The sequence below is a fragment of the Scyliorhinus torazame genome, chromosome 3, assembly GCF_047496885.1.
Source record: "Scyliorhinus torazame isolate Kashiwa2021f chromosome 3, sScyTor2.1, whole genome shotgun sequence".
NCBI lineage: Eukaryota > Metazoa > Chordata > Chondrichthyes > Carcharhiniformes > Scyliorhinidae > Scyliorhinus > Scyliorhinus torazame.
The window spans coordinates 45,164,846-45,185,152 of record NC_092709.1 but is presented as its reverse complement, the minus strand read 5'-3'; the positions used below and the strand labels follow the sequence as shown (position 1 = coordinate 45,185,152).

Sequence of the window (20,307 nt, the reverse complement as noted above, 5' to 3'; positions counted from 1 at the left end):
CCCACTGCCCCTGAAACTGCCCCACTGCCTCCTGAATCTGCCCCACTGCCCCTGAATCAACACCACTGCCCCCTGAATCTGCCCCACTGCCCCCTGAATCTGCCCCAATGCCCTTGAAGCTGCCCCACTGCCCCAGAATCAACACCACTGCTCCTTGAATCTGCCCCACTGCCCCCTGAATCTGCCCCACTGCCCCTGAATCTGCCCCACTGCCCCTGAATCTGCCCCACTGCCCCTGAATCTGCCCCACTGCCCCTGAATCTGCCCCACTGCCCCTGAATCTGCCCCACTGCCCCTGAATCAACACCACTGCCCCCTGAATCTGCACCATTGCCCCCTGAACTGCCCCACTGCCCCCTGAATCAACACCACTGCCCCTTGAATTTGCCCCACTGCCCCCTGAAACTGCCCCCACTGCCCCTTGAAACTGCCCCACTGCCCCCTGAATCTGCCCCACTGCCCCTGAATTTGCCCTACTCCCCCCTGAATCTGCCCCACTGCCCCTGAATCTGTCCTCCCCCCTGAATCTGCCCCACTGCCCCCTGAATCAACACCACTGCCCCTGAATTAACCCCTGCCCCCGAATCAACCTCACTGCCCCTTGAAACTGCACCCCTGCCCTTGAATCTACCCACTGCCCCTGAATCTGCCCCACTGCCCCAGAATCTGCCCCACTGCCTCCTGAATCTGCCCCACTGCCCCTGAATCAACACCACTGCCCCCTGAATCTGCCCCACTGCCCCTGAATCAACACCACTGCCCCCTGAATCTGCCCCACTGCCCCCTGAATCTGCCCCACTGCCCTTGAAGCTGCCCCACTGCCCCTGAATCAACACCACTGCTCCTTGAATCTGCCCCATTGCCCCCTGAATCTGCCCCACTACCCCTGCATCTGCCCCACTGCCCCCTGAATCTGCCCCTGAATCTGCCCCACTGCCCCCTGAATCTGCCCCACTGCCCCTGAATCTGCCCCACTGCCCCTGAATCTGCCCCACTGCCCCTGAACCTGCCCCAGAACCTGCCCCACTGCCCCCTGAACCTGCCCCACTGCCCCCTGAATCTGCCACACTGCCCCCTGAATCAACCCCACTGCCCCCTGTGTCTGCCCACTGCCCCTGAATCTGCCCCACTGCCCCTGCCACACTGCCCCTGCCCCACTGCCCCTGAAACTGCCCCACTGCCTCCTGAATCTGCCCCACTGCCCCTGAATCAACACCACTGCCCCTGAATCTGCCCACTGCCCCTTGAAGCTGCCCCACTGCCCCTGAATCAACACCACTGCTCCTTGAATCTGCCCCATTGCCCCATGAATCTGCCCCACTGCCCCCTGAATCTGCCCCACTGCCCCCTGAATCTGCCCCACTGCCCCCTGAATCTGCCCCACTGCCCTTGAAGCTGCCCCACTGCCCCTGAATCAACACCACTGCTCCTTGAATCTGCCCCATTGCCCCCTGAATCTGCCCCACTGCCCCCTGAATCTGCCCCACTGCCCCTGAATCTGCCCCACTGCCCCCTGAATCTGCCCCACTGCCCCTGAATCTGCCCCACAATCTGCCCCACTACCCCTGAATCTGCCCCACTGCCCCCTGAATCTGCCCCACTGCCCCCTGAATCTGCCCCACTGCCCCCTGAATCTGCCCCACTGCCCCTGAATCTGCCCCACTGCCCCTGAATCTGCCCCACTGCCCCTGAATCTGCCCCACTGCCCCTGAACCTGCCCCACTGCCCCTGAACCTGCCCCACTGCCTCCTGAATCTGCCCCACTGCCCCTGAATCAACACCACTGCCCCCTGAATCTGCCCCACTGCCCCCTGAATCTGCCCCAATGCCCTTGAAGCTGCCCCACTGCCCCTGAATCAACACCACTGCTCCTTGAATCTGCCCCATTGCCCCCTGAATCTGCCCCACTGCCCCTGAATCTGCCCCACTGCCCCTGAATCTGCCCCACTGCCCCTGAATCTGCCCCACTGCCCCTGAATCAACACCACTGCCCCCTGAATCTGCACCATTGCCCCGAATCAACACCACTGCCCCTTGAATTTGCCCCACTGCCCCCTGAATCTGCCCCACTGCCCCCTGAATCTGCCACACTGCCCCCTGAATCAACCCCACTGCCCCCTGTATCTGCCCACTGCCCCTGAATCTGCCCCACTGCCCCCTGAAGCTGCCCCACTGAACCCTGAATCAACCCCACTGCCCCCTGACTGTTACCCAGGAAGTATTACACATGTAAAGTTCGTGTCATATTGGCGTGTTGATAAAAGAGCAACAAATCGTGGGTCGAACAGTTAGGAAAGCGAACCATAAACGAGTGGCAACTTGAAACAAAAGGAGGGGGGCATTTAACGTCAGGATGCTCCTAACGGCAATTAGAATTTATGGCCTCAAAGGGACAGGTGATTTTAGACATAGCTTCACCCTCAGCAGAAAGAAGCTGTGCATTGTGCTCCCCTCGTCAGGAAATTGTTTTTCTCTGCGCGGTGTCCCGGGAAATCCACTCCGAAGTGTGCAGACCTGTATGGAGCTGCCGGAAAAGCCGTGTAGTTTGCTCCAGAAGCCCCACCGGCTGCAGGGGAGTTGCTTACCGTTCAGGCAGCAGGTCACATGGCAGGAAGGACCATCCCCGAGGATCGTCTGGAACAACCTGCCATAAAGAAATGGGAAGGGGTTGTGGGCTTGTTGCTGTGTGTAATTCCTTCCTTACTTGTGAGCAAGAAATCAAACACAAAGGATGTCAACGGCCCTGATTCCATAACTTTGTTTGGTCCTGAAGAGACATTTAACATGACAGTAATTTCAGTCATTTTACCTGTTTAAACAAAACAGGAGAAACAATCGGATTCTGGGCTGCCGCTTTCTCCGTGTGGACCTGATTGTTTTTACATTGCCGTGAATCCTCTTTAAGGCATTCGAGCCTTGCAACCATTCTGCTTGTAGGTAGAAGGCCAGGGGTTGAATTGGCCTTAACTTTACACTTGAGCTCACCCCCGTTTTGTTTCAGCGAAGTGTCAGAATTTTGGAGGTGGCCAGCTCCCTGATAAATATTCCTGATGATAAAAAAACCCTGCATGTTTCCCGGTTTTGCTGAGAACGGGGGGGGGGCAGATACAAGCTGGAAGAGAGCCAGGGATGAATTTAAGAATTAGCTGCTATTCGAAGGGGAACACTTAAAAAAGAAAACTGTGGAAGATGAGCTAACTGTGGCGTTCTGGCTTTGAGAATGTAATTTTCTTTATAAAAAGAGTTGCACGAATGCGAGCCATGTAAGATAGTTAACGCGTTACAGCCATCTTACTGTGTACCATAACAAGTAGTGGGGGGGAAAAGAGGTAGAGTGTAGCATAACTGGTCACTTCCTTTGCATAGTTGAAATAGCTGTACTCTGAAGTCACAGTGCAGCTAGTGGAGTAGGGGGGAGGTGCGCTGCACAGAGCTTAGTCTGTGGCCATAGAAACGTCTCCTTGGTGTGTTTTTTGTGTGTGTTGTTTTGGGGGAGGAAATGGGTTGGGATCCGTGGGGCACCGAGCAAGAGCAGCTTCTCCAGCACCTTAACAGATAAAAGCATCACCAACTGCCTGGTGCTCTTCTGCACGGCACTTCAGCTCTTTTCAGTGTCATATTCGTAATTGTTTGTATTGGGAGTGGTGTTGGTAGGTTTCTGATCGAGGGTAGGGTCATGGGAGAAGGTTTGCGGATCTCCTAAAATAAAAGCACGCTTTTGCCCAACTGAGATTCTTGTCAGAATCACATCTAGGCCGAATCCTGGAGTTTTGGAGAGGTAGTTGCCTGGAAAGGCCACACTCACAGGCGCCACAATGGCACAAGACACAGGCGCTGCTGCTGCATCACCTGTCCATCAGGTGGACAACAAAACATTTTTCTGTTCTTCCTGTTAATAATTTGTACAGGAGTTGATGTCTTATGAAGATAACAAGTAGCACAGGGACATTTTGCTTCAGTTTGTAAAGGCTGAACAACAGAGTGGTGCTTAAGCAAAAAAAAAAACCTCCATTGACATTGAGCAGCATAACCTAAGTGAACCCAAAGAGCAAATAGGTTATCTTCACTCTCCGGCCATAGGGACATTTTGCTTCAGTTTGTAAAGGCTGAACAACAGAGTGGTGCTTAAGCAAAAAAAAACCTCCATTGACATTGAGCAGCATAACCTAAGTGAACCCAAAGAGCAAATAGGTTATCTTCACTCTCCGGCCACACAGTTAGCAAAACCAGTGCCAAACAGTTTAAAGTATGCAGAGGTTTCAAGGAGATTTGGGTTCCTCCGCACTTTGCTTGTGAATGAGTATGTGTGGTTTGATTTTTAAAAATAAATTTAGAGTACCCAATTATTTTTTTCCAATGAAGGGGCAATTTAGCATGACCAATCCATCTAACCTGCTCATCTTTGGGTTGTGGAGGCTAGACCCACGGAGACATGGGGAGAATGTGCACGACCAGGGGCCTGGATCCAACCCCGTGAGGCAGCAGTGCTAACCACTAGGCCACCGTGCAGCCCTGTGTGATTTTATTTTGTATCAGACATCAAGGATGATTAACGCAAGAGGAGTTAAGTTTACTGAAAGATAAACCAGTGAAGCAGTGATGTCCAAATGGTGACTCTTTACCTGGATAGCACAATTGCTTCACAGCTCCAGGGTCCCAGGTTCGATTCCGGCTTGGGTCACTCTCTGTGCGGAGTCTGCACATCCTCCCCGTGTGTGCGTGGGTTTCCTCCGGGTGCTCTGGTTTCCTCCCACAGTCCAAAGATGTGCCATGCTAAATTGCCCTTAGTGTCCAAAATTGCCATAGTGTTGGGTGGGGTTGCTGGGTTATGGGGATAGGGTGGAGGTGTGGACCTTGGGTGGGTTGCTCTTTCCAAGAGCCGGTGCAGACTCAATGGGCCGAATGGCCTCCTTCTGCACTGTAAATTCTATGAAATCTATGAAATCATTCTCCCCCCATCACCACAAACCAGAGGAGCCATTGAGGGAGTTCAGGCCACCTATTCCTAATTTTACTTAAATTTTTAATTCTACCCACTGCCTCAAGACCTCTTCTGTGCCTGGTGCTGGTGTCCATATTACAAACAGGATATGGATGCAATGGGGAAGATGCAAAAAAAGATTTGCAATGGATGATACCAGAAGTGAGAGGTAACTATCAAGAAACACTGACCAGATGGGGGCTCTTGGTTTCTGAGCAAAGAAAGGTTGAGGGATGGTCTAATATAGGCCTGCAAAGTTATACGGGGGGTGGGTGGGGAGGAGTGAGGAGTTCAAAAATAGGGCCTGTAAATATAGTCACTAATAAATTCAAGAAGGAATTCGGGAGAAATTGATTTGCCCAGAGAGGGTTTGCAACATGGAACGTGGCACCACATGAAGTAAATGAGACAAATAGCATTGATGTATTTAAAGGGAAGCTGGATAACTGCATGAAGAGGAAAGGAATTGACTGGGATTTGTTGCCTCACTAAAGGATAAATGCTAAGTCAGATGCAGATCTGTTGGTATCAGCTACATGAAATATGTAGAAAGTAATAGGAATGTAGATTAAAAAATTTACAAAAGCAAAATATGGCGGATGGTAGAAATATGAAATAAAAATATGAAATGCTGGATAAACTTGCTGCCAGACATGCTGAGTTTATCCAGCATTTTCCGTTTTTATTTATGTGTGAAAATTTATATGTTGCCCATCCCAAGATGTGTACCTGCACAGATCATAAAGATCATAGAGAACCCTGCACGAGTGATTGTCGACCACACAATACAGGAGCAAACAGGGCTTGTACGTCATTGATCCTATTCATGCCAGATATTTTTGGTCTTGTTTTAGCTATTAAAGAGGCATTGTGTTCACAAAGAAGTATTTAGCAAACCTGTTTTGGGGGAGAGAGAAGAAGCACGCCTCCTTTTCGGCATATGGTATCACTTTCAAGAGAGGTGGTAATGTGTTTAAATGCATCATTGTAAGTGTTTGAAAACAAACAAGTTAAAGGTTTGCCAAAACACTTTTACATGAAGATAGTATCCTCTTACTTGCTATAATGTAGTTTCAGCAGAGACTTGTGGGAGAAACAAACCACTCACAAGAGCCATTATAAATGTGGTACAAAATCTCTTATGAAGGAATAAAGCCCAGCTCGAGTACAATAACTAATGAATGACAGTCCAAGTTTAGGGGAAGCTGTGAGGCCTGCAGGAATGCGCAGTGGTATGACAGAGATGTACAGAGCCTCCAGAGAGCTTTCATAATTCAGTGCTTGTGAATAATGCTGTTTTGGTCCTCGAGAAATACACATTCAGTATCTGATTCTGCCAAAACCCTGAGCTAGTTAATGGAACTTTTGTGACAGATAACATAAAAGTCATTTTTCCTGTCGCTTGTTTTTGTCATCCTTCAAATGGATATGGTTTGGTGGGGGGGGGGGGGGGGAGTGGAGAGGAGGTGGGGTGTGAGAAGTTCTCAGACCTGTTCCATTAATCAAGACTTCAGTGTCGCAGTAAAGACTGTTTGTATTCCAGGTCTTCCACCCTTCCCTACCCAGTGTAAATCTAAATAAATTTAACCCTGCTCTAAAGTTCCCAGTGCGTATTACATCTCTAGTTTCCTTATGAACACTGCACAAGTTTCATTTGTCAACCACTTTGGAAAAATAACGAAAAGTGTGTGCAGCTTCCTCCCAATGAAACAAATCTTTCTGCTTTATATTGTCAGCAAATTTGTTTACATTAATATAGTTTGTAAATAGCTGAGGACCTAGCACGGATCCATATGGCACTCAACTAGTTACAGCCTACCATTTAAAAATGCCATGTTTATCCATATTCTCTGTCCAATAACCATTACTCCCAACCCCATGAGCCCTTACCTTGTGTACTAACATTTTGTTTGGCAACTTATCAAATATCTTTTGGAAATCAAAGCACATTACAACCAGCGGCTTCCATTTTCTATTCCACCAATACATCCTCAAAAAGCTTCAATAAATTTGCCAAACGCAATTTTCCTTTTGTAAAACCGTGTTGACTCAGTTTGATCATACAATTACTTTTTTTCAGGGCACTATTTAAGACTTCCTTAAGAATAGTTTACAACATTTTCTCGATGACTAGCGTCAGGTTAACTGCCCTGTAGTTCCCTGTTTTCTCTTTATCTTCTTTGTTGAATAGCGGTGTTACATTTGCTAACTTCCAATTTGCTGGGATCATTCTAGAAAGTCGACGGAATTTTGGAAAATCGCAACCATCACATCCACCATTTCCACACCTACCTCTTTTAGAACTCCGAGATGTAACTGTCAGGTTCTGGGGATTTATTGGCTTTTAGCCCCTTAAGTTTCTCTGATGGTTTTTCTCCACTGATATTCAGAATCACAGAATTGTTACAGCAGAAGGAGGCTATTTGGCCCATCGTGTCAGCATTGGCTCTCCAAACGAGCATCATGACTTAGTGCCTTTCTCCTAACTTTTCCCTGTATCAGTGGTGGCACTGCGGCACAGTGGTTAGCACTGCTGCATATTGTTCCAGGATCCCAGGTTCGATTCCCGGCTTGGGTCACTGTCTGTGCGGAGTCTGCACATTCTCCCCGTGTCTGCGTGGGTTTCCTCCGGGTGCTCCGGTTTCCTCCCACAGTCCAAAGATGTGCAGGTTAGTTGGATTGGCCATGCAAAATTGCCCTTAGTGTCCAAAAAGGTTGGGTGGGGTTACTGGGTTACAGGGATAGGGTAGAGGGTGTACTTTCCAAGGGCCGGTGCAGACCCGACGGGCTGAATGGCCTCCTTCTGCACTGTAAATACTATGATTGAACCTGCTTCCACTATACTTCCAGGTATGCATTCCAGATCTAAACCACAGGTGTGAAAGAGTTTTTTTCTCATATATTTGTTTCTTTTGCAAATCACTTTAAATCTGTGCCCTTACATTTTATTAATTATTTTAAATTCCTCACTCTTAGGGGACCTCTTGATTACCGTCTATTTTTAGTATATAATTTGTGTCTTCTACTTTAAAGGCAGACGCACAATATTTCTTCAATATCTCTGCCATTTCCTCATCCCCTTTGATAATTTCTCCTGTCTCTGCCTCTAAGGGACCAAGGTTTACTTTAGCTACTCACCTTTTTATATGCTTGTAAAAACTCTCCTAATTTTTTTTACATTCCTGGCTGGTTTACTTTCATATTCTATTTTCCAGAGAGAATCAGGCAGAGCGAGCAACTGGGGATTGGTGTTGGGTGCAATTGACTGCAGGCTTTGTAGACGCTTGATGTTAATTCTGATATGCGCTACAACTGGAAGTGATTCCACTCCCACAGTATTGGCTGGAGTGGACTGAGAATGGTCACATCATGTAGACCACAATGCTCAGTATACTATCAGCAGTCAGGATGGTTTGATTCTGTTGTAACTAGAGGGTGGCTACTTGGTGACAGGACTATCCACTGACCACCTGGCTGTTGACCCTCTTGTGCAACACACACACACACGTGGGTGGCATGTTTAGAACAAAAAACACGGTATCATACAAATTGTGACTGAGCAAACCTTTGGGGTGCTTAAATAATGCTTTCACTGATTGGACCACCCTGTGGTACTTGCCAGATCCCTTGTCATGCATTGTGGTGCGACAGCAAAAACCTCACTGCCATGAGGACACGGCCTTTGCCAACAGGCTCGTCGTGAAAAGCTGAGGAGGAGGGGAAAGGAGGAGACCATCACATCATCCCCTTTCTGATGGGGCTGGCCTTGATCAACTCATTCGATTATAGAATCAACAAATGCAACCCCAATACACCCATTCAGCACTTTACCTTCCTTCTGGACCATCGCCACATCCTCTTAGCCATAATGCAAAAATAAAAACCACCACAAAACAAACATTCCAAATCAACTTTATAATTTAAGTCCAATAATCAATAGAAAATAAATTAATCACCCTTATGCATTTCCTCAGTTCTTTTCCATGTACCTTTTCCTGTGCAGATGCTCCTACCAAGTTCTACCCCAGTGGTTGTAACATGACCGATTTTCAGTGGGGGAGACGGAAGATTGCCTTGAGCAGCTTGACCCTTAACAGCCTGACTTTGAACTGCACCATCTCAGCATGGGTGACATCAGACTGGTCTGCCTGCCGGACAGACAACAGAAAGGGCACGGACGGAATGGCAGCATTGCTGTAGCCTTGAGAGAGGACAGCTGGTTCATGCTCCACAGAGCCGACCCACTCACCCAGGCTGATGCCTCAACACTCGTAGCAATGTGCTGAGGACAGATTGCTTGGACTGCTGGGAGCCTCTGCATACCACTTTGCATACTCCTGTCTTAAACTATGGTGGAGGCAGTCTGACCTTGGACGGTAGCAAGCTGACCTTGTGTGACTTCAGTCTGAACTTCTCCAGCAGCACCTAAACCCTGGGTGACTTCTCCTTTTGCTGTGACGGAAGCAGATACTTTGGTCATCAGGTCCTGCTTCCTGGTTGGTCTGCACAGTGTTCCCATGGTGCTGGTCACCACGGTCACGCTGGAGAGAGTGAGCTGCAGGCCCTGCGCAGAGACCCACATCAAAATTGGTGTCCTCCATGCGCCTTAATATTGATCACAGACTTTCTGACAGGCCTGCCAGTGCATCATGTATTTCAACATGCACACCCATCAACATTCTTCTGTAGGCCGCCCCATTGGACTCCTCATCTCAATTTTGTGCAGCAAAACCCAGGTATGACCTTCTTGCCCGATGAGCTAGCACCTTTTTACTCTTTTTTTTTTTTTTTTTTTTTATTTATTTTTTTTTTTTATTTATTTTTTTTTTTTTATAAATGTTTTATTGAAAATTTTTTCCCAAACAACAATTTTTCCCCTCTTACAAAGCAAACGCAACAATAACAATACAGAAATTTTAAACAATACACAAGTAACAAAACCCCTTTATCTTTGACCTAAACTAAACCCCCCCTCCCCCCCCCCCCCGCCTCCCCCTGGGTTGCTGCTGCTGGTCATCTGTCTTCCCTCTAACGTTCCCCTAGGTAGTCGAGAAATGGCTGCCACCGCCTGGTGAACCCTTGAGCCGATCCTCTCAGGGCAAACTTTATCTGCTCCAGTTTAATGAACCCCGCCATATCATTTACCCAGGCCTCCAGTCCGGGGGGTTTTGCCTCCTTCCACATGAGTAGGATCCTGCGCCGGGCTACTAGGGACGCAAAGGCCACAACGTCGGCCTCTTTCGCCTCCTGCACTCCCGACTCTTCCGCAACTCCAAATAGAGCTAACCCCCAGCCTGGTTTGACCCGGGCCTTCACCACCCGCGAAATCACTCCCGTCACTCCCTTCCAATACCCTTCCAGTGCCGGGCATGCCCAAAACATATGTGCGTGGTTTGCCGGGCTCCCGCCACACCTCCCACATTTGTCCTCCACTCCAAAGAACCTGCTCAATCTTGCTCCCGTTATGTGTGCTCTATGTAGCACCTTAAATTGAATCAGGCTAAGCCTGGCGCATGAGGAAGAGGAATTTACCCTGCTTAGGGCATCAGCCCACATACCCTCCTCTATCTCCTCCCCTAGTTCTTCTTCCCACTTTCCTTTTAGTTCGCCCACCGACTCCTCCCCCTCTTCCCTCATCTCTCGGTAAATCTCTGACACCTTGCCCTCTCCGACCCACACCCCTGAAAGCACCCTGTCCTGTATCCCCTGTGTCGGGAGCAATGGAAATTCCCTCACCTGTTGTCTAGTAAATGCCCTCACCTGCATATATCTCAAGAAATTTCCCCGGGGCAACTTATACTTTTCCTCCAATGCTCCCAAGCTCGCAAAAGTCCCATCTATAAATAAATCTCCCACCCTCCTAATTCCCAACTGGAACCAGCTCTGAAATCCTCCATCCATTCTTCCTGGGGCGAACCTATGGTTGTTCCTGATTGGGGACCCCACCAGGGCTCCCCGCACCCCTCTCTGTCGCCTCCACTGTCCCCAGATATTCAATGTTGCCGCCACCACCGGGTTCGTAGTAAACTTTTTAGGTGAGATCGGTAGCGGCGCCGTCACCAGCGCCTCTAAACTCGTCCCTTTACAGGACTTTCTCTCCAGTCTTTCCCACGCCGCTCCCTCACCCTCCATCATCCATTTACGTATCATTGCCACATTGGCGGCCCAATAGTAATCGCCCAAGTTCGGTAGTGCCAATCCTCCTCTGTCCCTACTACGCTGAAGGAACCCCCTCCTTACTCTCGGAACTTTCCCTGCCCACACGAAGCTCGTGATGCTCCTGTCTATTTTATTAAAAAAGGTCTTAGTGATTAGTATAGGGAGACATTGAAATACAAATAAGAACCTCTGGAGGACCATCATCTTAATTGCTTGCACCCTGCCCGCCAGCGATAGAGGCTGCATGTCCCACCTCTTGAAGTCCTCCTCCATTTGTTCTACCAACCGTGTCAGATTAAGTCTGTGCAAGGTTCCCCAGCTCCTAGCGATCTGAATCCCCAGGTATCGGAAGTTTCTTTCCACTTTCCTTAGAGGCAAGCCTTCTATCTCTCTACTCTGGTCCCCTGGATGTATCACAAATAATTCACTCTTCCCCATGTTTAGCCTATACCCCGAGAAATCCCCGAACCCCCTCAAAATTCGCATAACCTCTATCATTCCCCCCGCTGGGTCCGACACGTATAACAATAGGTCATCCGCATATAACGAGACTCTGTGTTCTTCTCCCCCTCTAATCACCCCTCTCCATTTCCTGGAGTCTCTCAACGCCATGGCCAGAGGTTCAATTGCCAACGCGAACAACAATGGAGACAGCGGGCATCCCTGTCTTGTTCCCCTATATAGTCGGAAATACTCCGATCTATGTCGACCTGTAACTACGCTTGCCGTTGGAGCCCCATAAAGAAGTCTAACCCAGCTAATAAACCCGTTCCCAAACCCAAACCTCCTTAACACTTCCCATAAATACTCCCACTCCACCCTATCAAATGCCTTCTCTGCGTCCATTGCCGCCACTATCTCTGCCTCCCCCTCCACTGGGGGCATCATTATCACCCCTAATAGTCGTCGCACCTTTTTACTCTTGACCCCTGAGCCAGCTGCAGGCCACTCATGCCTATTGTCTCGCCACCTACAGATCCCTCCCCTGTGCTACTTGTAAAGTATGCACATGGCCAGTATTTGAGCTGGTGGCTAAGTGTGAAAGTGAATGATAGTATTTCTTCAGCACTTTCTTTCTGCTCTTCCACCTCTTCGTCCTACAGCCCTGTCTGGTCAGGTGACAATTCCTGGGTATCCAGAAAGTGGCACAGTGGTTGGTATTGCTGCCTCACAGTGCCAGAGACACGGGTTCCATTCCAGCCTTGGGTGACTGGGGTTTGCACGTTCACCCCGTGTCTGCGTGGGTTTCCTCTGGGTTCTCTGGTTTGTTTCCACAGTCCAAAGATGTGCAGGTTAGGTGGATTGGCCATGCTAAATTGCCCCTTTGTGTCCAGAGATATGCATGTTTGGTGGGGTTACTGGGATAGGGTGGGGCAATGGGCCGAGGTGGGGTGCTGATTTGGAGGGTCAGTGCAAACTCTATGGGCCAAATTGCCGCCTCCTGCACTAGGGATTCTATGGAAGGCACAAGGCTGGGGTTGTGGTAAGGGGAGGAAGCATGGAGGGGCGGGGGTGACAAGCAAGAGGTACATGCTTGCACCATCTGCAGCTTGTAAATTCAAAGTGAGTGTGGGATGAAGACGAAATAGGATATGAGGAGCATTAGATATGATCACACTATCACCTTCAGTGCTTTCAGGGCCTCAGTAATAACCATTCTATTCATCGAGAGCACTGTTTCCTCCTTTGGGGTAGGAACATGCAGCCATCCCTGACCCCGCCTATTAGGTGTCAGTCCACCTTGTGTTTGCTTTCAGACTGAGCTGACATTTATTCTGCTATCAACATCTGCTCTGGATCTATGCTTTGTTTTTACGACAACCATTACCATTCCCTTTACCTTTCGTTCCATGGCATACTTGGTATTTAATCTCCCCCTGCCTCTAATTTATCCCTGACCTTCTGTTCTACCCCCCCCCCCCAACCTTTTTCAACAACATGAAACCCATGACATTTGTACCTCTATTTTTCAGTTCCAAAGAGGAGTCATATTGAACTTGAAATGTTAACTTCAGGAGCAATCTACCTGAATGGAGTCCCATAGCGTGAGATTAGCCAGGTGTTTCCCGGCCCTCAGAGCAGCATGGAACACCACACTGTCGAACGCATCCGGGTAAATCGGCGGCCTCAGCGGGCAACTCCTCGACACTTAGCCCCGTTTTCTGCACTGAGAACTCTTCAGTGCAGCAAGAGATTGGGGCACCATTTTTAAATGGCGTCCTGATCTCTCTAGCCTCCCAACGCAACCCTTGACCCACCCCAAGCCCCAACTCACTATAAGAGGATCTCTGCCCACCCACCCCGCAGCACGTGGCACCCCCAGACCAATTGGCACTCCCAGGCTGCAAAGGAGTGCCAGGGTACCACCTGCCCAGCTGGCACTCGAAGGCTACAAAGGAGTGCCAGGGTACCACCTGCCCAGAAGGCATGCACCTAGGTACCCCCAATCCCCTGGACCTCCACGAGTGGCCTTTCCTCTGGTCCCCATTGAATTCGGCACTGAAAAGTGCTCACCTAAGGTCTCCAAGGCAAAGGGGTTAGATCCCACCCCTTGGTTAGATCTCAGGAACTCCTATTACAGTGAGACTAGCTGTCTCACTCTAATATGCAGATTTGCCAGAAGGTGATCACATTGTGACGTCTCACGAGATTGCGTTAGATCTGGTGAGATGTGGCGGGCCGGGTAGATCCGGGAAGTGGGATCTCCTGACATGTACCGGTCACGTTGCACTGCGCCATGCTGCCTTTCGGGTGCAACGTGATTGATAGATCCCACCCACGGTTTCTCTCTCCACTGATGCTGCCTGAGTTTACCTGCACTTTCTGTTTATTTCAGGTCTCCAGCATCTGCAGTATTTTGCTTTTATTTCAGGATTGCTAGGTCTGTGAGGCTGAGGGGAAGTTCTGGATGTTAGTATGAGTTGTGATTGATAGATTTGGTGGTAAGCAAAAGGGGTGACCTGTCTGAGGCTGATGGTCCAGATGTAAGGATATCATAGCATTCGAAGGTGACTTAATTCAACTTGACCATTCTTGTGAGGTTATTAAATGTGTTGCAGCACTGAATCTAGATGCTTGGGACCAAGCTGTTTGCACTGACCACTCTTCTTGCCCTCTGAGGGTTCGCTTGGAGAGTCTCTTGGCTCCCTGTGGCCAGAGGATATTCCCCCTTCCCTCCACCTTCTGCACCAAGGTTTCCAATGGAGCATCTGAGAATTAGGCAACAAGCATTTTGGCCTGTTGAGCGCTTACTCACTCATCTTACATGTCAGATCTCCTTCCCCGATCATTTCCAGAGCCTGCTCCACCCGAAATGTACCTCCCATTTAAGAGAGTTGACTGATTTTAAGTAGTTCAGACTAACTGCAGTTGGTGCTAGCCTTGCACAAACATGGGCCCCTTGGTCTGATACTACTCAAATTTGAATTATAAAATCTGTGCATCGTGATTCCCACCTTGTTTTTGGGCCTATTGGATTTTGCCTCCTCTGTGCTGTAATTAACATTCGCATACAGGATACTATCCAGTGCAACTTTCTTTGTTAATGTAATTTCACAAAGAAAATAAATGAAACATATTGAGGATTTATTTCCCTCCATTCACAAATTCTGGCAAAAGCAGTAGACCTGAGCATAACTCAAGTAACACCATAAAATCAGGCAGCACAGTGGCGTAGTGGTGAGCACTGTTGCCTCACGGCGCCGAGGCCCCAGGTTCGAACCCGGCTCTGGGTCACTGTCCGTGTGGAGTTTGCACATTCTCCCCTTGTTTGCGTGGGTTTCGCCCCCACAACCCAAAAGATGTGCAGGATAGGTGGATTGGCACGCTAAATTACCCCTTAATTGAAAAAAATGAATTGGGTACTCTAAATTTTTTTTTTAAAGCACCATAAAATCAACATTGTACTTTTTTTGCCAAAACAACCAAATGGCAGAAAATATATAGGGAGCAATCTTCCCAAAAGGGAACAAAGTCCCCGAGCGAGCGCATTTAGCCGCATGTTACCCGGCACTCACAGTGCCGAGAAACAAATAGCTATTCATCGTGGCTCACTTTGAATAAGGGTCCTGAACGGGGAATGCACGGCCAAGGCCGCACGTAGCCCCGTTTTCTACAATGGGGAGCTCTGCTCGCCAAAACTCCCCATTGGAGCGAGCGAGAATGGTGTCCCATCTGCGAGGTCCTGAAAAGAATCTCCGAACTCCCCTTCCCCCCACCCAAATATAACATCGAAGGGTGCCCCGGCCTGCCCCACCCCACCCCAACACACCCCACCCCCTCACCACACAGCGGGCAATCCCGGCCCAATCGCACGCGCACAAAAAATGCCAGCTTGGCACTGCCAACCTGGTACCCCGGCAATGTCCTGGCCAGCTGGCAGTGCCAGGCTGGCAGCTAGATGGCACTGCCAGGTACCACCCTGCCCACAGGGCATGCAGCTGGGGGGTCCCTAATCCCCTTGGAGACCCCCATGAGTGCCGTTCCATCTAGTCCCCGTTTGTGGGGATCAGCACCAAATGGCGCTCCCCCGAGGTCCTCAAAGCAAAGGGATTGAATCCCAAAGTCTCAGGTACCTCAGAAATGTGCACGTTAAAGTAAGGCTTACTGCCTCACTCTAAGATGCAGATTTGCTAAAAGGTGATCCCGTCCATTATGGGTGGGATTCCCCTTGCAACGTGAGATTGTGTTGAATCCCGCGAGGCGTTGCGAGCCAGGTTGATCCCGGCAGCGGGTTCTCCCGGTTTGCACTGGCCACGCTGTGCCGCGCGCGGCGAGCTGCTTTTCAGGCACAGCACGGCCGGACGTTGGCGCCCATAACAGTGAAGTTGAGTGCTGTGTGAGTCCAAGAGAGATGAGCAAACGGTGAAGTTGGATGAGGGAGCGGTGGAGAAATTTAAAACATAAAATGTCAATAGAAGCTGTGAAAGCAAACAGTGAATGGAATTTCACATTTAGTTGGGGCTCTTAAAAGAATATAGAATATAGAATTTACCTTGTCCAAGATGTATATTTTGGATTAATTTACTGCCACTCTTTCCACATAATGACTCTGTTTTGAATAGAATCTGGTATTAAATAGACATTCCATTGAGAATCTTTCTGTTCTACCGCTCAGAATCGGGTGGAATCACAGTCAAAATGGCAAGATAGTGGCTCGGTCACGCCAATCAATGAAGGATTTTCCTCCTCCCACCTCGGAGCCAAATGTTGCATTCACCTTCTCTCCCAGCAATGTGCAAAATGGTGATATTAAAGGGAGGCAAGGGGTGGTGGGTGGGGGGGGGGGGCACTTATGTGGGTAAATGACCCAAACACCAAGTATATCTTCCTTCTGTCACCCATGTAGGACAGCACGGTAGCATAGTGGTTAGCACAATGGCTTCACAGCGCCAGGGTCCCAGGTTCGATTCCCGGCTTGGGTCACTGTCTGTGCGGAGTTTGCACGTTCTCCCCGTCTCTGCGTGGGTTTCCTCCGGATGCTCGGGTTTCCTCCCACAGTCCAAAGATGTGCAGGGGTAGGTGGATTGGCCATGCTAAATTGCCCTTAGTGTCCAAAAAAATAAGGTAAGGTGGGGTTATGGGTATAGGAGGAAGTGTGGGGATAGGGTGGGGGTGTGGGCTTAGGTGGGGTGCTCTTTCCAAGGGCCGGTGCAGATTCAATGGGCCGAATGGCCTCCTTCTGCACTGTAAATTCTGTGAATCTTTGTATCATCATGTTGCTGCCTTTTGGGGCTGCTACGGTGACAATGGGTCTCAGGAGGTGTTGGTTACAGTTCTGATAGACCCCAGCTACCTCTCTGCCTAGTCAGCCACAGATTCTTAGAGAATAATATTGACCTAATTCACCAGGCAGGGAACCGGTGGGATTGGCTGGAATACTGCTTTTCAACACCATCCATTATTACCCTCTGAATCAGAACGGATGTAAAACCAGCCTTGCATCTAACCCCATCTATTTCTCACACCCTTAGTTTTTGAATGCCCTAATCTCAGTTGAGGCCTTCAGTGGGGCTTTGATTACTGACCTACATTGGAGCAGGAGTTAACCCCTCAAGTCTACTCCACCATTCAATGAGACCAAGACTGATCCACAAACTAATGCCTTATGCGCTCACCCTTAGTCTTTTGCCTTCTTTGCAATCCTTCACTGGATCGTTTGGTGATGTTCCTGCTATAGCATGGTCAGCTTTCTCTCCCTTTACACTGGCATTATGCTCACAAGCCAGAATCCACCTTCTCCATCATGCAAATAAAACAGGAGGCCTTGTGAGCCAGTGGTGGTGTCCCTACCTCTGGACCAGAAGTTCTGGGTTCAAACCTGACGCCAGAACTTGTTGGCCACGTTCATAACGTGGCTCAACAGCTCGGGAACCCTTCCCCACTTCCCCACTATTCCCCAAAGGGGAAAACAGCTTGGGCCCAGCCAGGTATCAAGAGACTGGATGAATGCTCAAACCACCGCCGAAACTCAGCATTGAAGAGAGTGATAAAACCCTCCTCTGCCCTATCCATTACAAAGTGGCCCTGGTTGAATATTCACTTGAGCCAGGGCAAACAACTTAAAGCCTCTAAGATTAAAATGTTTTCCTGTTTCACAGAAATTTGCAGTGATGAGGTTCAACTATATTTTATTGATCACTATATTTTTATTGCACTATAGAGAATTATATTTTTGTTCTTAATGAGTCAAGAAGACAGCCTTAATAATGAAGTTTCTTTATGTTCTTCCTAAAGCTTCAAGAAACCGTAAAGAGGAAGCTTGAAGGTGCACGTTCACCACTTAATGGAGACCTGCAAAATGGAGTTTCTGACAGCAGCTTCTCTCCAAGTAACAAGCGAGCCCGAAAAGAGGGACCTGGGTTAGACCAGAGCAACACCCTATCTAATAAGATTCCCATGCCTTCAGTCTCTCCTCTGCATCAAATTGACGTAAAGTCATCACTCCCAATACCAACCAGTGGAAATAATTCAACAGGCTTTGATGACATAAGCAAAGAGGGCAGGCATCCCAGGGTGAATCTGCAGGCTAATGGCACCAGAGACGATGACGACTTCAACTTAATATTAACCAAGGAGCTTAAACAAGAGCCAATTGATGATCCAGGTTATATGGACTCATCAGACGCTTCCCTCCTCCATCAGAATAAACTCTTCTCAGATATCAATCTTAATGAGCAGGAGTGGCAGGAGTTAATTGACGAACTAACAAGCACGGTTCCAGAAGATGATATGCATGATCTATTTAATGAAGATTTTGATGAAAAAAAGGAGTTGGAGGTTATCAGACCCACATCACACACCCCAATTCCACCAGATAACACAAATATAAAGAGTGAGATGTGCCAGTCTCCTTTTAATCAGATGTCAATGGGATCTCCACAGGTTAGACCGTCCTCATCAGGCCCTCCGTTCTCTAATGTCTCTACGGTTTCCAGCGTGTCCTCTGTGTCAAGTATTTCCTCACTTTCTGCTCCTGCCACTTCACCAGTAACTTCAGCGAGTCAGCCCCAGCAGCAAACTCCAAATCAAAGTCAAGCACATGCAAGGTCTGGAAATGGCTTTTTGATGACTACATCTTCTGGGTCAGGCTCAGGACAAGGGCCAGGGCCAGGATCTGGGCCAGGAACTCTACCATCAACTGGTTCGGATCTCTCTCGAGCTGAGCAGTTGAAACAAATGGCGGCTCAGCAGCAACAAAGAGCTCTGCTGTTACAGCAAAAGCAGCAGCACACACAGTCGCACCAGCAGAATCAGGCACCTAGCTGGTCACCTGCAGCTCCACCACACAGTCCCTTTGGAGGCCCCTTTAATACAGACAAACCAAATAGCCCAATGATGTACCCACAGGCCTTTAATAACCAAAAGCCTATGGTGCCTACTATGACAAACAACCCTCAGAAGGCCATGAATAACTACCTCTCACAAAACCACATGAACATAATGAATCAACAGCCAAATACTATAGGGCAGACTTCTGTGAACAAACAGCCTATGCTTTCGTACGCTAACACTAAGCCACTGTCTCATTATAATATTGAGCCAGTGGGCCAGAGAATGACCCCGCCAATGGTTAATCAGAACAAAGCTCCCATGATGCCCTACTTGCCGCAACAGCAGCCGCATGTTCAACCCCCGGCTTCTCATATTAGTGAGGAACAGAAGCGCTTGCTGTTAATGAAGCAGAAAGGACTACTGCCCCAGACAATACCTTATGGAACACTGCCAAGCCATGGTCCGGTAAGTGAGAGGAGAAAATTGATTTTTAATGTTGGCAAGGCGCATGCTTTTTCAGCCTGAATTTTTCCCTTCTATCAGTTCTTTCACATTTGCATGGTGTTAATTTGTGCATATTTTTGATCATTTGACTGTGCGATGTTTTAGTTGGTCTTATATTAAATGGTGTGTGTACTTTTTAAAGATTCATTGATTTCACCATCAGGGGTCCTGATGAAAACTGACTCTCTGAACCAAACTGAGTAATTCCTTGCTTCAGGCTTTGCTTTGGGGGATGCTCTGTGTATTTTATGTTAAATAAGTAAATATGTTGAGAATGATTTGCCTTTTCAATATCTCAAAGACTAAGAAGTGTAACCAGGGAACAATGAACAACTAAAGGTCTGCGGCAAAACGTAGATCTCGTTTGAAGTCTGATCTACTCACTTGTGTCCATGTCTTCTTATTTCTTTCTGGCAGTAGCTGACTATTTTATCCTGCTTATACTATAGTGGGAATGCTGTGATGTTGGTTCTGTAAATATAACCTTATTTGTTCAAGTGTAAAATATTCTTATAGTTTCCTGATCACCATTATAACAGTGAGACACCTTGTTAAAAAGGGGTTATTACAGGTGGCACAATTAATAAATCCAGTGCTTCTTATTTGCACTATCCAAATATCCCTGGTTTAACAACCAGGGTTTTAAGTCTAGAATATATAGTGTGCTTAAAGACTTTCACATATATGGTTTATATAACTAAAAGTTCTGTATTATAGCAGAAAAAAACGAGGATATTGCCAATTCCATATTGCTGGCTGCAACAATACTTCAGGGCCAGGATTTTTAGCATAGTGGGTTTCCGAAGAGTTGACGGGGAACATAACCCCACCGACACTGCCTGCCCGCAGCCATTTCACGCTCTAATGAACTGGCTGTAGGCAGAAGTTCC

At 48.4% G+C, this 20,307-nt stretch overlaps 1 protein-coding gene across 4 annotated transcripts in view; it reads left to right on the top strand.

Annotated features, from left to right (window-relative positions):
- maml3 (mastermind-like transcriptional coactivator 3) overlaps positions 1–20,307 on the top strand; it is a 665,132-nt gene that overhangs the window by 354,277 nt on the left and 290,548 nt on the right. For all 4 annotated transcript variants that reach the window (XM_072495605.1, XM_072495604.1, XM_072495603.1 and 1 more), the window contains exon 2: positions 17,876–19,378. In XM_072495605.1, coding sequence (XP_072351706.1) covers positions 17,876–19,378 — 1,503 coding nt within the window. The remainder of the gene's footprint in view (positions 1–17,875; positions 19,379–20,307) is intronic.